Source organism: Sminthopsis crassicaudata, chromosome 1 (assembly GCF_048593235.1).
Source record: "Sminthopsis crassicaudata isolate SCR6 chromosome 1, ASM4859323v1, whole genome shotgun sequence".
NCBI classification, from domain to species: Eukaryota; Metazoa; Chordata; class Mammalia; order Dasyuromorphia; family Dasyuridae; genus Sminthopsis; species Sminthopsis crassicaudata.
The window spans coordinates 489,216,626-489,238,311 of NC_133617.1; the positions used below are offsets into that span (position 1 = coordinate 489,216,626).

General features: G+C 36.3%; 1 protein-coding gene across 1 annotated transcript in view; it reads right to left on the minus strand.

Moving 5' to 3' along the window:
• Positions 1-21,686, minus strand: part of GABBR2 (gamma-aminobutyric acid type B receptor subunit 2) — an 802,190-nt gene that overhangs the window by 100,705 nt on the left and 679,799 nt on the right. The window contains 1 exon segment of the mRNA XM_074281401.1: positions 18,549-18,656. Coding sequence (XP_074137502.1) covers positions 18,549-18,656 — 108 coding nt within the window.

A 21,686-nucleotide genomic window follows, 5' to 3' on the forward strand; every position in this document is an offset into this window, starting at 1 on the left:
AAAATAATAATTACAGGAAGTAAGATTAGAGAGGGAAACTTAGAAGTCATGTACAAACTAACCCAAAAATCAAAGGCATGGTTAGCAAATTGTAATATATATATTAACCAAAAATCATATCCTAGTAATATGTGCTAAATCAGGAAAAGCCATCTAGATTTGCTACCAGAGGGCTTTTGATCTTACTATATATAAGTACTTGACATCCCTAGTAAGATAAACAGAACACCAAATGTTACTGATAACTTTGAGATGAAGTATATATGTTAATTTTAAAGTTTTACCAATACTTTGAGATGATTTGGATATGCTAATGAAATAATCCAAAGGTGACATGGATAAGAGTTCTCCCCAAACCCTATAAAATCAGAACTCAAACTCTTTTTCCTCAGTTATTCTTTCATTTCCTTCTGGGTCTATGCGTCCAGGTGCTTCTAACTCTGTGAGTGATTCCGGTATGTGTGATTCTTTACATTTCTCCCCTTCCTTGTCCCTTTCCCTACACTACTTACCTTCCTTTAATATGGGTGAGGGAGTACAAAGGAAGAAGATATGAGGATAGAGAATATTTAAAGAAAGTTTTCCAAAACTCTACTCAGATCTCTCTGGCTGCAGACCAAAGTTCAGGTAAATTCTATCAAGCAGACAGATTTTGAGTATAGTTCCAGAAACATTCTATATATGCTTTTTGAGGAGCAATTTAGCTAAGTACAGAGAAACCACCTAGCTGCCCCCACAGATAATTTTCAAAACAACAATGATAGTGACAACAGAAAGAGGATAACATTAATCACCAACCTATATACTTATATTCTCATCATTATCCTTTTTTAAAAAGGCTTATGTTACCCACATGGTCAGTGATTGACACAAAACAATAGTCATAAATCACATAGAACTGTTACAGCTGGCTATACTGTACCCAAAAGCATGCAGGAGTTAATATCAAGAATACTTAAGGAAGAAGAAAGACTGTTACCAAGCCCAGAAGACATAATTAGGCTGTCCTACTTTTCTGCTTTTCAGTAGTCTAGATTCACAGAATGACCAAAATCCAGATGAAACTGAACTTTTGGAAGAGTTTTGTTACATTGGGTTTTCTGAGAAGCTTACGTAGGTACATCTTTTTTGTCTATTTTTTTGGTGTGCTAAACCAGAGGTATCAAAAATGGGTTTTATTAGTAGCTCATGAATCGCATCACTCGAGTTCCCTAGAATAAGATTAAAATGTAACTGGGAAATATTTAACAAGAAATACAATAAAACATAATGTTAATTTGTGGTTTTCTAAGTCAAGATATGGCCTGTAAGGAGTCTTATAGGGCAGCTAAGTGGTGCAGTCCATAGAGTGCTGGGCCTTTGTTCAGGAACTATCATCTTCCTGAGTTTAAATCTGGCTCAGACACTTACTAGCTGGATGGCTCCAGGCAAGTCACTTCATGCTGTTTACCTCAGTTTTCTCATCTGTAAAATGAGCTGCAGAAGGAAATGACAAATGACTCCATTATCTTTGCCAAGAAAATCCCAAATGGGTCATGAGGAGTTGGACAGATTGAACAACAACTAAGGATCTTATATGTTGTTTGATGGCACCTTTCCTTTTTATTTGAGTTTGACATCATCATACTAAATAGTGTAGTGTAGTGTGTGTGTGTGTGTGTGTGTGTGTGTGTGTGTGTGTGTATACATTCCTTCTTTTGGCATCTTATGTCTCATGGAAGAATTAAAGATATTCTTCACATGACAAGAGTCAGTATTCTGATAAAAAAGTTTGTGGTGAGAATGAGAAGCCCTTCAGAATATATTGATAATAAAGTTCAGTTCTGAGACTGCCCTAATGTCCTGAGGGTTTTGAGAGATTAGACATGAACTCTAAAACTCAAAACTTCAGAGAATCTTGAAGAAATTATGTCCCTCAACTTCCTATTTACATATTTATTGCCATGCCATGCCATGGAAAACATGGCAATTGTGATCAATAAGTATCCATTTAGGAATCAGGATTGGATTCTTAGCTACTAAGGTCTTATACAAGTGAAGATCAGGGGAGCAGAAGGTTAAGGTATGGGTTAAAGGGTCTAGGTAAGTGAAGGTTTAAGCACCCAGAGACTAAAAGATTGCAACCATGAACCAGAGGCAAGTATAAGTTTGGGAGCTAAATGATCAGCACAGTAAGAAAAGGGAATCAGGGGAAGAAGAGAAGCCTGGGTTATTTAAAAAGGAGAGGTAAAGAGCAGAACCTAATCCTCAGATAATTAGCTATTTGCCATTTATTTTATTTTATATTTTTGCCTAAATAGGAAGTTTAAAACCACTTGATTTAGGACTTCTGATAGGGAAATGTGGGTGAGATACAAGTTAATAGAACAGAAGATATAGATGGAGTCCTACATACCCCAGAAGATGAATCTAAAGTAAATTCATGTCTCAGTAAAGAAGCTTTTCTCATATCAAAGGCTTCATAGACATGGACATATTTGGTTTAGTCATTTAAGAAATATAGAATGTTGTCTATAAACTTCTTGATTAACCTATTACTACAGTCTCCTAAATGAGTCTTTCTTCTAGTTTGTCCCCTCTCTAATTCCCTTTCACAATGCTTATGAGTAATTTTTCTAATTACCAGGTATAAAGACAAAAATCTTGAACGACTCTCCATTGTGTAGCAAACATAAAATTCCTTGGCATGACATAGGAGTTCTTTCACAATCTAGTCCCTTTCTTCCTGCCTGGTCTTATCCCCCAGTATTCCCCTTCTCTGATTCTGCATCCTTAGAACTTTTCAATTTTGCTCATGCTTGAAACACCTTTGTCTATTGAAATCCTTCTTTTCCTTTGAGGTTCAGCCTGCCCTCTCTCCTGGAAATGACTCTTTCCTCCTAAAATCTCTTAGAATACTCTTCAATACTCATTCATATAGAAATCAAAGGATCAACGCTAGATTTATGACACTAATTTCAAAGACGTAGAATTGGAAGGGACTTTAGAGGCAATCTAGTCCCAATCTCTCTTGTTATTCCTTTAAGTGGAATTCTTTGTCTATGCTAAAAACCTCACAGTTTCTAAATCATAGACTCCAAGAACCTCAGAAGACATCTGCCTGATGGATGAATCCTCTCTGTAATTTCCCTGCCAAGAACTTAGTGACAGAGGAATTAATGATCTCAAAAGGTAACAGATGAAAAAAACTGAGGTCTAAGAGGTGGAAAGATTTGTCTGAATTTATGCAGATAGGTAAGTAGCAGAGTGAAAATTTGAAGCCTGGGACTTTGATTCCAGAAAAGAAAAGCAGAGTGGTACAGATGAAAAAATATTAGATTTGGCTTTAAAGGGCATGAATTCACTTTCTAGCACCAGAAGATAGATATTCCTATGCTTATCTATTCATCATTCTATCCTTTTAATTGAGACTCAGGCATCTGTGTTTCTTTTAAAGGTGTTTGGAGAATTTACTGATTTTCAAGAAAATAATTATTGTAAAATTACTATACTGGCATCCCATAGTCGATAGGGCACAGGACTTGGAATCAGGAAAAAAGAAGTTTGAATCCTGCCTCAAATAATTTGTTAGGTGTGTGACCTTAGACAAATAACCTTTTTATGCTTCAGTTTTATCATCTATGAAATGAGGGGGTTGAACTCTATGATCTCCAAGGTATTTATCCATAGTACTAAATCTATGACTCATTCAATATTAACACATCTCGTAAATCATTGATTTGTATCTCACCAATAGGAAATTTGTGTTAATTGGAACAGACATTGGGTTTACTTTTATTTAGCAAATTCTTTCTTAGTAGTGCAAAGTAACAGGGTAAATTCAAATGACATAGGGTTCAACATACTTAAAGTGACGGACTCATTTTGAGAACTTCAGAAGTATCCAGTAATCCATACTGTAGAGGAGTTCACCACATTTTTGTTTAATTCAGCATAAAGAATTCCACTTAGGTCAGGAGTAATAACTCAAAAAAATTTTTTTTGAAAGCTAAATTGTGGAAGTGATGAGGATAGGAGAGATTGACCCTCAAGAAGCCATTGTATTAGAAGCTTGTGTCCAAAGCCTATTATAAAAAATTAAAGTGTTGCTTTAAGAGTCTCTGGCTTTTATAACAACAACAACAACTAGAATTAGCATGCACTTTAAGATTTGAGATGTTCCATACCTATGATAGACAAGCTAAAGTGGTTGAGTGGATAAAGTACTGGGCCTAAAATCAAGAGATGATTTCCAATCTGGCCTTAGGTACTTATTAGCCCTGTGACCCTGGGCAAATCCTTAAATTCTGTTTTAATTTACTGGGGAAGGAAATGGCAAACTGTTCAGTATATTTGGCAAAAAAATCCCATGGTCAGTGTTGATGTGCTGTGGTCCAAAGATCATGAAGAGTCAAACATGATAGAATGACTAAGCAAAAATATACATATGCTATCTCATTGATCCTCATGACAATCTTGTGAGGTAGGCACTACAATCAACCCGTTTTACAGATTAGGAAATTGAGACTGAGAGTCACTTGCTTAGGGTCACATAGTTAATAAATATCTGAAGAGAAATTTGAACTTCAGGTTGAGGACACTGGCTGACTGTATTGCCTAGTTCCCTTCAAGGGATAGGAAGTTGTATAGGAGTGGGTGAAAGAGGAAAATCTTGTCTTGTCCTAGTTACTTTTCCCCATCTCCTTCTCTGCTTGCTACAGGGAAAAGAGGATATAGGGATCTAAACTCATAGCTAAATAAATAGGAACCTTCCTCAGGAGAATTGCAAGTAAGCAGTTAAAAAGTATAACCTGCTATTAATATGATCACAGGTACAGAGCTACCTGAATGGAATTTGGAGACCAAAAAACACTGCCTACATTGTGATAATTTAATCTAATTACAGGCACAGCATTGAGGAGAAAATAAAAGTCTGTGGAGGATCAGCCTCTCAAATGTAAAGTTTCACAGTGGGAAAAAAACACATTAGCTTTGGAGAGAGGATGTATCAGTTCTACTTTCAGGCTCTTCTAATAAGCAGGGGGTAGTCACTAATGAGAAGGAATCTGGTGTGGTGAACAGAATATAGGACTTGTGGTCAGGAAGACCCAGTTTCAAACCCCAATTCAGACCTCGATAGCTAAGTGACCCTAGAAAAGTCATATGCCTCAGCTGGAAAATGAAGAAGTTGGTCTCAATGACCTCTAGGGTACCCTTCTGACTTATTTTGGGAGGTTATGAGGGCTAAGTGACATGACCAGAGTCATATAACCTGTAAATCTAAATTCAAATTTGGGTTTTCCTGATTCCAGGGCTGGTGCTCTATCTACAGCACCACTTAGGTGCCTTGCTTTTAACTCCAAAATCTACAACCATATAATATTTGGAGAAATATGAGCTGAGGGACAGGAAGAACGCATTTTCAGTTTTGCTGACTAGCCAGATAATCTTGGGCATGCCATATAAACCCTTAATGTCCTCATTTGTTAAAGCAGAGGGTCCAGAGTTCTTTCTAATTTTAAAATTCTATGATTTTTTATGTTATAGAAAATCTCAGTCACACAAGCAATTATATTTATGATATTTGTGATGCTATTAAAAGGTCTGATTTTTATCAGTGGCTCATTGCTTTAGTTTCCTGGGGATCTGAAATGTTAAATATAACATGCCCATGGTCACCCATCAGGTATGTATTAGAGGTGGAATTCCAAATCAAGTTTTCCTTACATTAAGGCCAACAGGCTCTACTTACTACAGTGCTTTTCAGTCAGTCTTATATAGCATTAAAACAGTTACTCTGAGAACTTCTCCTAGGCAACTGAATGAATGGATGCTTTTCAATAGTTTAGTTCAATTTAATTCAGCAATTATTTATAAAGAGTCTACTATCTGTAAGGCACTATGGAGTACAAGGCACCATTGCGATATGGCAATGAAAATAGCCAATATAAATTTTATTTTCCTGAGGCAATTGGTGTTAAGTGAAGTTGCTCAGGATCACACAGCTAGGAAGTGTTAAGTGTCTGAGGTCAAATTTGAACTCAGGTCCTCCTGGCATGAGGGCTGGTGCTTTATCCACTTTGCCACCCAACTGCCCTGCCAATATAATTTTAAGAGCAACACCAGAAGCATAGTATCCCAAATGAGGGAAGTGATTGTTTTATTTTATTTTGTGTTGATCAGACCACACGTACAACGTAGTCTTAAAAGTAATAAAATTTACTTTAAATTTGATCTACAATTAAATTTTTTTTTTTTTACTAATTCATTCTGACCTTTTATTCCCCATAACTTCTGCTTTATATATTTGTTAGAAGCCTTTCTTTCCTTTTGCTTTAAGACATCCTGGTATGTGGAGTCAGTATATTCTGTACTCGATATTCACTTAATTAAGCTATTATAGCCACTGGTGGTCCCTTTGGAGAGAGGCACCAATAACTATCCTTCATTTATGTCATGAATTATACTATGGATCATGCAGGTCATTACCTTGACCTCATAAAACATATCACACAAAGAAGAAATTCACATTTTTGAGTTATTACTCCTGACCTAAGTGAAATTCTTTGTCTATGCTGAAAAATTACAATGTTTCTGAATCATAGAATCTGAGGATTCTGTGACATCTGTCTGATGGATTACTCCCCTCTACAACTTCCCTGCCAAGAGGTCAGTGATGGGGAACTAATGATCTCAAAAGGCAACTCATTCTGTTTTGTACAGCTTAATGCTTTTTGATATTGAGTTGAAATCTGTCTCTTAGGAACTCTATTCATGGGTTCTAATTTGTCCCTCTGGGGATAAAAAGAATAACTCTAATTCTTTTCATATATCTGTCCTTCAAATATTTGAAGCAGCTATTATGACTTCTCTTCTTTAGGAAGCCCTGGTTCTTTGAATTAATATGGTTTCCTCACAAACTGTGATTGTGTTCTAGTATACCAATAGAACAAAACTCAGAACTGAATACAGCACATAACATGTAGTCTACCAGGATAGAACAAAACAGGAAATCATTATTACTATTTTGGATACTAATGTTGCCTGAAGTTTTATTACCCTTTTTGGCTACCATATCTAATGTCTTATTAAGCTTGAAGATGTACCAAGTCTTCCTCAACTGAGCTACAGTCTAATAGTGCCATCCTCATCTTCTATATGCATAATTGACTTCAAAAATTATAAAGGCAGGACTTAGATGAATTCAGATACCTAGTTATATTATCACCCAACCCATGATTTTTGCTGGGTCCATAGAAGAAAAAGATGGAAGGGGAACTGGGAAACTGATACTAATTATGGTGATGGAGACTCTGGAGTGATTTTCATCTCTCCTATCTGGGTTGATTTATAAAGAGTTCATAATCTGCATGTAGAAACCCTCATCAGTGTGTGAACACGGATCTACTTAATATCAGAATTAATCCCAGCTCATTATCTCCAATTCTTTCAAATAATTGGCTGAGTTTAGTAATGAGGAGGTCCTTCTTTTGTCTATCAGATTTGCTACTTTATCTGCTCAGTATCTTTTCCCCCAATAGGCTGCCTCTGCTATATTTGACTCCTTTGACATTTGAAGCTCTTCCCAGATCACTTTTTTTTCACAGAGAGTTTTGGGCCATTGCTTCCTTCACAATATGCTGAGTGACTATGAGCTTTTGCTGTTCTTTTTTGTTGTTGTTGTGTTCTGTGTCTTGATGTATATGCTATTATGGGCCATTCTGTGGGGTTACACATTTTTTGCTCTGATCCTTACAGTCACTTCTTCATTGATTAACATTATACAAATGGTGCTGAAACTGATAACATCCCTGCTAGCTCTGTTGTAAATGTTTATGTGGGGAAAGTGATGGGAAAGGATGGCCTGCTCAGTGAGATCCATCCTGGCTAATGGGAAAACCAATAACTCTCAAAGCAAATATTCAATATGCAAATGGGTAGTACTGATGTTGGAGAAGGAGTATTAAGGTGGCTGTCTTTGTAGATGGAGAGTATTTTTAAAAATTAATTCTTATTCATCCTTGGTGGATGCCCTGCTTTGATGTGTGAATGTCAAATGTTACAGCTGGGCAAGACCTTGGAGATAATTTAGTCTAACTCCTTCATTTTACAATAAGGTTTATAATAGCCACTATGGTGATAAGTAGCATAAGAATGGTGGAATCAACTACCAATGAATTCAACTATCAATATGAGGACCAAGATGCATCAAACAAATGAGTGAGTCATGAGCATCCATTCACAAAAGTAAAAGAGTTTATGATAGAGTGATTTAGAATCAGATAGTTTATTGCAAATCTCAATGTCAGCATATTTTTAGAGTCCAGAGATATTTATTAATGTAGATAATGAATTATGTGGTAGAAATTGTGGAACATATTACTGCAGATGACAAAAAATTTAACATCTATTGGATATCTAGAAAGACAATATTTGATGGGTAGAATTATATAGCAGAAGCCCTCTATTTTTGCAAACTAACTGGAGAAGAAATCTGCACATTATATTATAAACCCCACAATATCCTTGAGAATTCAGGAAATAAACTCTATAGCACTAAGGCATCAATAGAGAAAACTGTTTCCTACCATTATCCAGATTCACAAAAAGTTTATGAACAACATTTTTCATAGACATTGCTATACTTAATACTCATAATTTCCTAGGACTATTTTAGATTTAGATTTCCATTCATGGAATGAAAAGCTTTCAAAAAATAGCAATCTTTCAGAAGAAATTAAAACCCTGGAGGAACATGGAACATGTTATCCTTGTCACCCTGTTTCCTGCTGGAATTAACTCTAAGATGTTTTCTTATTTATTCATCTAGTCATTCATTCATTCATTTGTTTATTTATTTATCTATGCTCTATCCACTGTGCCACCTAGCTGCCCCTCTCTAAGATACTTTCAGTGAGTCTAGAGAAGATGAGTTTATGTCCTAATATAAGATTCATTCTCCCAGTACTGTTCCTGGCTCTCAGATTTACAAACCATGCTGTCTCATTCTGGAATTCCCATCATCTCCTTGAGTCTTTTTGCCATGGAACAAAACTTATGTCTTTTTCAACATAAAGCATACTGTTGTAAAGTGTAACTCTCTGCCCTTTGATTTGCTCTTGGAGCAAAATGGAATTTTTATTCTTCTTTTGGTTCTATTCCAGGCCTCTAGATTTCCAAACCAAATTATTATTATTATTATTATTATTATTATCCCCATCTGATGGAGGAGGAAACAGGCAGACAGAAGTCAAATGACTTGCTCATGGTCATACTGCTAGTGTCTGAAGCAGGATTTGAATTCAAGTCTTCCTCACTTTGTATCTGTCTAGCATCTTTTCATACACATTTTCCCCACCACTGGCTATACTAGTAAAATAAAAAAAAATTAATAATTAGAATGAAGGGAAATTCAACGAACCTCATGTTTTAAGAGTATAAAGGGTTCTGAGACCAAAAGTTTGAGAACTTCTGTACTAAAGATTTTTTGTGGTTCCCTTTTCACTTTTTTTGCCAGTAGAAACATCTCATAATATGATCTTTTTCCAATGAAATTAATGTATACTTTATAAATTCTTCTCTATACTACTAATGGAAGCTCACTGAAAAAGGATTGCTTCATTTGTTGATTGTTTCATCCCCAGTGAGTGGATTAGTATGATACCTGGCAATGAGTTTAATAAATACTTATTGATTAATTGGTTGATGAATTGAAAGGGACACTATATAGGACAATAGCTAGTAGGAATGGCAGGATGAAGTAGAACCCTACCTCTGACACTACTAGATATGTAACCCTTAGAAAATTCTTTAACCTCTCTTAGTGTTCTCATCTGTAAAATGAATAAAATAATTCTTCTAATATATATATATATATGTATAAAATTCATAGGATTGTTGGAGGATTAAGTTAGATAATATATGTAAAGTATTTTACAAAGTTTAAGATGCTATATAAATGTCTATTATTATTTTTTATTTCATATTCCCTGGTGGTCATCTGAGGCTCACAGCACAGCATGGGTCGGTCTTCTAGAATAGGAAGTATCCAGTTTGCTGGGTAAAGACTAAGAAGTAGGAAGTATGGGCCAAGCCAGGCTGCAATGAACCCTTGATCTATAATCATAATTGAATCAGCTCAGACAAGGACATAGCAACCTTTGCACAGTCTGGTTCATCTTGAAGGGTATCAGCCAGTCAGTCCCTCCTGGAATTGGTCCATCAATGCTAAATCATTCCAAAGCAAACCTTGGCTTAGTGCCTAGAATTTACTTCTATATTTCAAGACCCACCCCTGTCCCTTTAGAAACCTCTAGACTTTTTGGGGGGTTTTCTCTTATTAGGAAGACCTGCCAGGACTTTAGAAAGTGGTCATATTGTTCCAGCAGAGGCTGTCTTTGGTAATATATGGTATTGCCCACTTCACAGTCTGTCCAGAAAGATAGTCCAACAGAAGCCATATATTTTCCCTGTTGGATAGCTATTCCTGTTGCTAGAATTCTACAAATCACTGAAGATGTTCAAGCCATCCTCTGCTGCCATGTGAATGTGTCCTCTCAGCAGATGAACTCCAATGAAAAATTTGAGGCGATCTGCCCTGAGCTCTCTCTCCTCCCCAATTCTGTTATGCTTATGAGCAATTGAGGCCTTCTGCTTACATCTCAGTTCCTTGAAATCTAGCTTCTAGCCCCACCATGAGATTGACATTGCTCTCATAATAGACTTTATGGCTGATCTATTTTGTGATTTGACAAATGATATATGAACTCTCCTTTAAAATAATTACTATAGCATCATTATGTTTCTCTTAGTTTTTTTTTTTAGCTTTAGACTCTCAGTATATAAATTATAATAATTTATTGATTCCCTCAATTTTTTCACTTCATAGACTTTTCCAACATACTTGCTTAGAAGAGATATCCATACCCTTGGAGTAGAGAATTCATATCCATGCTCTGTGCTTTTCTGTATTCTCTGACTTGAGAATGTTGAGAAGAAAATTGGATACTATTCTCAATTTAGCAACAAGCATTTATTAAGCACCTACTATGATAGACACACTCAGTGCCTATGGCCAAGTTCTAGGTTAAGTATGAAGGATGAAACAATTCCTACTTGTAAGGTAAGTAGTTGATTGCCCTCTAGTTGCTGATGACCACTTTCTCCCTGTAGGTGACCACTTTCTCCCTACCAAAAACTCAGAAGGCTCAAATAGCTACAGATAAAACACATGGAACAATCACAATAGCTAATGTTTTCCTTAAAAGAGAATTGAGTTCGGGGTGCTAGACTCTGATGACCATACTTTGACATTCCAGTTGAAAATAGGATCCTATATAGTATCTCCATCTTCTGGTTTAGCTACTTCTCAGAAGGCAAACCGCTTGGAGCTGTTAAATAAGCAAACTCTTTCCTATAGGGCTTATACTCCTCATCAGATGGGTGGCAATAGCTAGGAGTAAGGTCACAATCTCTTCCTCTTTCCCACCCCCACCATTTTGTGTCCTTCAATTGGATTTTTAATATTTTATTTTATATCTTATTATTATTATTATTATTTTTAATAACTGAATTCGCCTAATCTTAACCAGACCCAAAATACAGTAGCCATTCCTGAGCCTAATCTGACCATAGAGTCAAGGGAGCTGTCCTGCCCCATTTCTAACCCGGACTAATTTTCCCCTTTCTTAGGAAGTCTTCTGGCCTCCTATGCTCACAGACTTATCATATTGGTACCAGATTTAGCTCAGACATGCAAATCTCTTAGTGCATGGCAGCTCAGAACTCCTGAAGTAATCTTCAAGTCATCCTCCCCAGAAGAAAGAATTACCAAGAGTGCGCCACCACATTAGGCTCAATTGAATTTTTTAAAAAGAGAAAAACTTAAAATGTGTTCATATCGGAATTGTCCTAATTAAGATCTTTGGATGAATGAATGAAAAACTACTTATTAAATACTTACTATCTTTCAAACTCTGTAGTTAAGCAATGAAAAATATGAATTGAAAAAGGGAGCTAGTTCCTGCTCTTACTCTAATTTCCAGGGATAACACATAGAAGAAACATAGACAAATGGAATAGTTGTTGACTCCTATTTCATTCAAGCTGTGTCAACAGCCACATAGGATCTAGGAATTCTAAATTCTGGGGAAAGGGAGGTGAAAGGAAAGAAGAAAGGGCTAAGATTCTTATTGGGGATGGGTTTGTCACAACTAATACCGATACAACTCAGATCTCTGATTTCATAGTGACATCATCATATTTTTATAGCACTTTAAGAAACAGAAGAAAACAATAGAATAGAAAAGATAGTAGGTGATGGAATTCCAGCTGAGCTATTTAAAATCCCAAAAGATGATGCTGTTAAAATGCTGCACTCAGAATACCAAAAAATTTGGAAAACTCCGCAGTGGTCATTGTATTGGAAAAGATCAGTTTATGCTCCCATTCTTGAGGAAAAGAAAGCCAAGTCATGGTCAAATTACCAAACAATTATGCTTATTTCATAAGCCAGCAAAACAATGCTGAATAGTTTATAAGTCAGCCTTCAGCAATATGTAAAATGAGAATTACCAGAAAAGCAGGCTGGTTTTCAAAGAGGCAGATGACAAGACACCACATTACCAACATTCATTAGATTGTGGAGAAAGCAAGGGAATCCCAGAAAAAAATTGTTTCTGCTTCATTGATTATTTTATCAGCAAAATGTAGTAAGTCCTCAAAGAGATGGGAATACCATATCATTTTATTTGTCTTTTGAGGAACCTGTAGGCGGGCCAAGAAGCAACATGAACAACTGATTGGTTTAAGATTAGAAAGGAGTATGACAAAACTGTATATTGCCATCTTATTTATTTAACTTATATGCATAATGTTTCATGCAAATGCCAAACTGGATAAATCAAAAACCAGAATTAAGGTGGCCAGGAGAAATATTATCAATCTCAGACATGTAGATGATACCACTCTGATGAAAGTGAAGAAAAATTAAGAAGTTTCATGATGAGGATGAAAAAGGAAAGTGTAAAAGTTGGCTTAAGATAATCCCCTCCTCAAAAACAAAAACCTAAGATCTTGACAACTGGTACCATCACTTCCTGGCAAATAAAGGGAGAAGAAATAGAAGCAGTATCAGATTTTATGTTCTTGGGCTCAAAGATCACTGTAGACTGTAATTATAGCCATGAAATTAAAAGATGCAATCTCCCTGGAAGAAAAGCTATGGCAAATCTGGGCAGAATACTAAAAAGCAGAGACATCACCTTGTCAGTAAACTTCCATATAGTCAAAACTATGATTTTTCCAGTAGCAATGTATGGCTATAAGAGTTGGAGTGTGAGGAAAGCTGAACACTACAGACTGAGCACAGCAATACTTTCAAATTATGGTGCTGGCAAAGCCTTTTCAGAATCTGTTGGATACCAAGGAGCTCAAATCAGTCAATACTTAAATTAATTTGGGCTCTTTATTGGAAGGTTAAAAGCTGAAGGCAAAGCTTAAATATTTTGACCATATACTGAGAAGACTGGACTCATTGGAGAAGGCTCTGATGTTGGGAAATATTGAGGGCAACAGGAAAAGGAGACAGTAGAGGAGGAGATGGATAGACACTGTTGTGAATGTGAACTTGGACAGACTTCAAGAGACAGTGGAGGATAGAACAGCCTGGCATGGCATGGAGTCATGAATAATCAGACACTAATGAACAAGGTTTACAAAATACTTTTTTCATAGAAACTTTGTACCTCCCTTATTACCAAGCTTTAGCTTAAATAATCTTGTGAAGTAGATAGGGCAAATATCATCATCTCCATTTAACAAATGAGGAAAATGAGGCTGTCATGAGCCTGTGATCATTTAGGTTGATATTGTAACTGGGATTCAAATCCTACTCTCATACCTTCAAAGTAAATGCTATTTCCCCTGGATCATGCTGGACAAAAGGGAATTTCTAACTCTATACTATTATATAAATTCAGGGTTAGAAGGGACCTTGGAAATCTAGCCAATCTTTCATATTTATGAAATGAGAAAACTGAGATTCAAAAAATTAGATAATTTTCTCAAGATTACAAAAGTATTTCTAAATTTATATAATTAAATAGCATAAAAAAACCAACTCCCCTACATATGTAAAACTAAAGTAATGAAAACAAAGTCCTGAATTATGATGAAGTATTTTCTTTTTGCTTTCATCATTTCATAAACATGCAAAACTGGATGAATTCTTTCCTTTATATAAAAGTTTAAAGATAGAGGAACTAGCCTCAGAATCAGGAAGACATTGATTCAGATCCTGTCTCTGATACATACTAGTGAACATGGGAAAACCACTTCATTTCAATGCCAAGGTGACTGTCTAAGACTACAAATTAGAGTGGTTTTGCCTATTTTACATTAATGCAGGGATTTTCCACACTGGCACTTCCTTATACTTATTATATAAGTGAGCCAAACTCAAAGTCTTTATAGAATGCTCATGAAAGGTAATGCCATAGAAGGCCTGAGAGAAGCACATGATCAGAGCTTTCATTGATTTTTGATGGGAATGGCCAAGCTTGGGAGGGAGGGGAGTGCTACATTTTCTAGAAATATCTAGGACTCCCTAGGGAAAGGCTAATAGAGTTGGAATGTATATGAAAACATTCTTCTGTCAAAGATTATTTCTTTCTAGGCTAGCTAAATAATTTCTTTCATAATACACCAGAAGGACTGAAAATCAATATGTTTAGGAATGATATCATTGCTAATAATCATAAAGATAAGACTGGTAAGGAAATTTTGACCTGCCAGGAAGAAACTTCCCATGAGAATCTTAAAATCATTTCTGTGTTGTGATTGGTGTAGGAGTTTGAGGTGATCTGTTACCTTCCATGACTACCTTAATGGACCCAATATTGTCTGGCACAGGGTTATATTCATAGTCAGTGCTCAAGAAATGTCTGAAGAAAAAATGAAGTTAAAACAGGTCCCAGTGGGCAGCAGAGTGAGTGGCATCTGTGGCTACAATAAAAAGAGGGGAATAGGAATCTATAACTCTACTGGTCACTCTGTTTTGTTTGTAAGCAACTAATGGACAGGACTCAATGAACAGCTGTTATAATGAGAGGAAAGGAAGGAGGAGCACACTTACATACTGTCTATTGTGCCAAAGGGAAAGTATGAGTTTTGTATTGGTTGCTCAAAATAATGGATGGCACCAAACATTAGTGGCACTATAGCCAAGTGGGAGAACTGTGAAGTTACCAATTCAAAGGTGTTTTGTTCAGATTCTTTGAAAGCTATTTATTCTTTTTGAATTCCTCCAAATTGTTCTGGACCACTAATATGAGAGTTAGATTTGATGTAGGGTAGAGCACACTGGATGTGGAGGTGAAAATTCTTGTTCTGCTGCTTAGATGCTAGCTAGCTAACTGGCACAGTGAGTAGAGTATTAGCCTCAGAGGAAGATCTGAATTTGAATCCTACCTCAGATACTTACTAGATGTGTGGTCCTGGGCAAGCTACTTAATCTCTCTCAACCTCACTTTCCTTCTCTGTAAAATAGGAATAATAATTAGCATTTACCTCTCAAAACTGTTGGGATAAAATGAAATAATATTTGTAAAATGCTTTGCAAAACTTAAAAAATCAATATAAATGCTAGTTCTTGCTCTTATTATCTTGGGCAAGTGGCTATCCCCTTAAGATTCATTTTCCTTCTCTGTAAAATCCATTAATTCATTTATTAATTAACATACCAGGTAACGTACCAGGGGGTAAGGCTATAAAGCAAAATGAAATTATTCCTGTCCTGAAGAAGCTTTCCTTCAATCACTGGGACACATAGAAAACTAAATACAAAAGATAAGGAAAGTAATTTCTAAGGGATAATAGTAGTATCTAGGATTGTGGATTAGAATAAGGATACACATAGAGAACAGTAATTGATCTGAGCTTTGACTCAAACTATGATGAGGAGGAAAGACATCATTCTAGGCCAGTGCAAAGACATGGAGAAGAAGGAGGTCAGAAAGTTGTATATGAGGTACACTAAGTCAGGCAAAACATCTTGTGCAGGAGGGAAATCAATATGCAATAAGGCTGGAAAGAGAAAATGGATTCAATCTGTGAAGAGTTTAAAAAATCAAACAGAGAAGTTTGTATTTGATCTTAGAGGAAAGATAAAACTATTGGGGTCTCCTGAGTAGGGCAGTGATGTGGTCAAATATGTGCTTTGGATGAGTTGTATGAAATTATTTCTATAGTTTCTTCTAGCCCTAACATCATATAAAGGGTTCAGTAGGACATATCCAAGTAGATATATTTTATAAAACTAAACTATCTTTATCTATTTTTGTTGTTCAGTCATTTTTCATTTGTATTCAGTTCTTTGTGGCCATTTGAGGTTTTCTTGGCAAAGATAGTAGAATGGTTTGTCTTTTTCCTCTTCAAAACATGTCTATTAAAGGAACACATTTAATATGTTTACTTATTCATGCAAATTTCTACCATGTACAAAGCACAAAGTATGAAGAATTTTCTGGGGGTGGAGGGAGTAATATAAAGAGAAATAAAAGTTGTTTCTGCCTGAAAAGTACACATCTCTTATAGTAAATAATAATAATATAATAATTTTTATTATAGTGGAGAATAGATTATGATAGAAATATTAGAAATGTAGAAAGTGCTATTTGTGGTTTGAAGAGAAAAAGACTATTTCCAACTGGGATTTGGGAAGACTTTCTGGGAAAGTAGTATTTAACTTGGATTTTGAAGAATCTGTAGAATTTCAATGGGAAGAGATGGGGGAGAGAAGTAGAGACTCTTAGGCATAGAGAATAGTTCTGTGAAGGCAAATATATCAAAAGTGCGGAATGAGCTTTGACTCTATAGCATCTAGTTCCTTTACTTTTATTTCAGAGTAGAATGCCCACACCAAGCCAAATGTTTAAGGTCCTTCAAAAATGAAGTAAATTGTCCTTAGTGTCATGGTGTGAATAGTGACGAGGAGAGTTTCTGCATCTGAGAAGATACTTTGGAAAAGCTCAATTCCTAGCCTGGCTTGCTAGAAGACAAGGATCTGTAGGGAGTTGTTTGGACAGTACCTAACTGAGGTCAAATGTACCTATTAAGCAGTCCCAGAACCTGCTTCATGTTTTGAAATTTAAGTCTTAATTGCTTGGGAGAGTAAAACATTATTTTATCTTATATGCTAATGATTGCTAGTCTTGTTTATGTACACTTATGAAAGCTTTTTATGTTAAGCATTTTTTTGAATGTTGAAAATAAATATCTATCCCATACCTGATTTACATTACACATTAAGAATCTTTCTATTCTTCCCTTTGAGGAGATCTAGGCATAAGCACAACCTAAGCTTTAATTATTTTTTCTCCAGGGCACTAGATGGGGCCATAAAAACCAAAGTATTTGAGAAAAAGAGTCTGGTCCTTCTTTTAGAAGACATGCCCGATGACTGATCTTGGTCACTCTGCATGTAAGTCTAGAGCAAAGGGGCCTCTTAGTGGATAGGGAGAGGGTGAAGTACCTTAAACCCAGTAGCATTTTTAATTGTTGGATGATTAATAAAATAACCAAGAAGATACTGATAAGAGCATAAAGAACAAAGACAAGAGATCAGGAAGACCCCTGTTGGTCCTGATGGTCTTGTGGGAAATACTAATATCTTTTAAGTGGCCTGGACTAGCCCAAGGCAAAAGCCCTGAATTTGTCCCTGACTTCTTGAATTTTTAATATTTTTTCAACTTCTGATCCTCCCAAGTCCAGGGAGTCCAAGTCAAGGGCTGAGCTTTTTCAGATTTCACAGGCCAAGGGACTTCCCTTAGGCCTCTGTCTCACTATTCAGGGGGAAGCTGGTGCCACACTATCTGAAAAGCCCATCAGGCAAGAATTTAGGCACCTAGGCACCCCAAAGAGTTAACAGAAAGTGAAGCAGTTGGCCTGGATCTCTGCCTATCTTTCTGGAGATGTTTTTTCTTTTTTTATAGTATGGAAACTAGAGGAACAAGATAAGGATGGGGTCAGATCATCTTGTACAGGTGTTTAAGGGCCACAAAGGGGTCTTAATCTAGCATTGAGGGTATCTCATCTGGGGAATGTGGACTAGGAGCTCCTCTATTTTGAAATGTGAGCCCCTCTATTTGAATGTGATCATCTTGAGGGTAGGGACTGATTTTTTTTTTTTTTTTTTTTTTTTTTTTTGCTTTTTTATTGTATTCCTAGCACTTATCACAGGACCAGACAGGCATGCAGTAAGCACTTATATGCTGTTAACTGACCAATTTGGGTTTAGTTAAATGGCATGAGTTCCATAGTTTAAGTCCACCCTTTTCACCCCAAAATGAGAATTTGCCACAAAATGCATACCAGTGAGTGACAATGCCCCACAATCCTAGTCTTTTACAGAACCCAGTTATAGAAGTAGTGGTAACATTGCCTGTGAAATTTGCTTCAGCTTCCTGGAGTTTAAAAAGGTCATCAAGGACAATCCATGGTAAACACCTAATCTGGGTTCACATGGATGTGGAATATGTCATTGCTATTTTAGAGAATTAGGTGGGAATTACCTTTTTTTTCATTTTCACATTTTTGAAGATAGCATGGACCCTCCACGTTTTTGCAAACATTGCTCCAAAAGCGGTTGTGTAGCCCACCGTGAGAATCCAGGTTCGGACCTAAAAATCCAAGAGAAGAAAGAAATTTACATCTCTTCTCTGTACTGTATATATGCATGTAGTTATTTGCATGTCATCTGCCCCATTAGAATGTGAACTCCCTGAAGGAAGGATCTGGGTTGTTGTTTTTTTTTTTTATTTTTTTATTTATTTATTTTTTTTTATTTTTTTATTTTTTGAATCCCCATAGCTTGACACATAATAATCATTTAATAAAAGCTTGTTAACTGACATCTTATAAACAAATTAAATTTTCTGACTTTTGAAATCATTCCAAATTTCTTCTCTAGATGCATGTTTTAAAACTACAAGCCTGAAAAGTATGTAATTCTAAACATATTTGGAGAAGACCAAAACAGTGAACTCTCCAAATCTGGTTATGTCAGAACTTTCACAGTCTTAGAGACAGTTATATTTTTACAGCAGAAGGAACCTTTCAGATAATTACAAAGTGACTCCAGGCCTGAATGACACAAAAACCCTCTCCCCTTTTTCCTCTTCCTCCCTCCATCTCCCACTTTTTACCTGTGCCTCTTGAGCTTTACCTTTTCCTTGGTTCAAATTCCACCTGAGATTTTTTCCGGGCTCAAATTAACACTGGGTTTCAAAAGATGATAAATTTAGATCTAAAAGCTGGAATGGATCTCGGTGATATAACCCTCTAATAAGGAAACTGAAGTTCAAATAGATTAAATGACTTCTATAATAAGTGGAAAGTGGAAGTAGTAGGATTTGAAGACTTCTGAAGATCTGCAGATTTGAAGTCCAAGACTTCTCCATTATATGAAATCTCCACCATAAAAAGGTGAGCTCCACATAGTGGAAAGAGGACTAAATCACAAGTCTTGGAGTCTAACCTGGACTCTGATTATTGCCCTGCATGACCACTGGCAAGTCACTTTTATCTCCTGAAAATGAACAATTGGTCTTGATTCTCTCTAACATCTTTTCTACTTCGGTCTTTGAATTTAGCCAGATCTGATTTAGTTGGACTAATTTATAATATTTATTAGTTTTTTTTTACAATTACAATATTATGATTAATTGTATTCTGCCTCACATTCTCCCTTTTGTCCTTTCTCATGTTTTTTTCTCTTTTAACAAGTAACAAAACACCCCTCTACTCTAGCTTAGAGTTATTTGTTTCAGCATAAAAATGTGTGCCTTAAGTAAGTAAGAAATGTAACCGATGCTCTAGAAGGGACTAGATGTGGGAAGAGAAGCAAACCTTGAAGTGGGTGGACTGGAGTACTATCCTTGTGGTTCCAGAGAAGTGGAGCAGGGAACTTGGGAGAGACAAGTGGAAAGGGACCAAGAGCACAGTTAAAAAGCCCGAAGAACAGGAAATGGAGCTAGCTGACCTTAGTAATAACCAGTGTGAGAAGACATATGTATGGAGAGAAATATATTTTACTGTAAGGTATGAAAGATGGCTATGAAAGGAGGGTTAGTCTAGAGATCTTTTAGACAAACTCATTTAGACTTGTTATTGAGTTGTGTCTGAATTGCTATGATTCCTTTTTCTTGGCAAAGACACTGGAATGATTCATCATTTCCTTTTCCAGCTCATTTTATAGATGGGGAAACTGAGGCAAACAGAGTTAAATGAAGTGTCCAGGATCACACAGCTAGTAAGTATGTGAGACTGGCTTTAGAGGCAGGTTTTCCTGAGTTCACTGTGTCACCTAGACATAGGCAAATTGCTGTTTGTCCTTCATTCTTGAAGAGGAGTAAGACGTCAGGAAGGTGATGTCCTGATATGCAAGTGATTCAGATATAAGGGAGGGAGGGCTGTGCAAGGTCACTTGCCTCACTTTCCCTACAGATCTCTGTGGATCCAGTGGCCAGATATAGATAAGGAAAACTGGAGATAAGGAAAAATAGTAGGTAGATCTAAACAACTCTGTATTTTGTACCTGTGTCTGCAGGGCTTATGTCTGTCAGATTATATACCTGGCAGAAAAAAAAAAATAGCCTCTGCTCCAGATCCAAAGCTTATCTCCAAATGTACTGTCTTTTATTTACTTATTTACTAGGTTCTGGACTCCATGTGCCTTAGACTTTTGAAACCTGCTTTCTTCTTACAGCCTGAGTTGATTTTTGAGACTTAATTCCCTTTCGGAATATAAACTCTCCATTATAATGTAAGTTGCTTGCCAGTAAGGAGATAATTTCCTTTATTGTATTTTGTATCCTTAACACCTAGCTAGCTCAGTGCCTGACATATAGTAAGTACTTAATGAAAGCTTGCTGATTGATTGAACTTATTATTTAAGGAAAAAAAAATGACTTCCTCTCTCAACTGGTTTTAAGCCTGTAGATGAGTGCTGCAGACACATAGTCTCTCTGACTTTGAGACTGAATTTCATTAAGGCTGCTTCTGTTAGTGATCTGGTCAGCACAAGCCAATTCCCTAAGGTCTTCCTTTGACTCACAGACACGAATAGTAGCCATTGGCAGAGAGCAGGGGTCTCTGCTTTTCCAGAGACACAGAGGCAGGGTAATCTTTTTTAGTCCTGAAGCCAGTGGAATTTGGGAGGCCAGATCTTCTCTTTGGGTAAGAAGAAATAGAATCCTGAGATCACTATGGACAAAGGAATACCCCAAATTCATCAATCTTGTTCAAGTCTCATGTAATTAATCTGTTTAGCAATCATGTCATAGGAACTGACTCTAGTGTGTCATCAAAGCAAGGTCCTCTCGCAACATTTTGCTAGCACCAAGAGGTTACTGACTGATCACTGGCTTTTTTTGTGGTACATGTTGATTTTTAAAGATGGAGATAGGTTATTGGTTTAAATTTGGCCCCAAGTACTAACTAGATTTGTGACTCTGACTCAGTCACTTAATCTGTTTGCCTTAGTTTCCTTATCTGTAAAATGAACTGGAGAAGGAAATGGCAAACTACTTCATTATCTTTGACAAAAAAATCCTAAATGATATCACAAAGAATCTAACATGAGTAAAATGCGACTCAACAACAACAAATGACAAAATATAAAGGAGATATTTTGGGAATGGAGAAGTTGT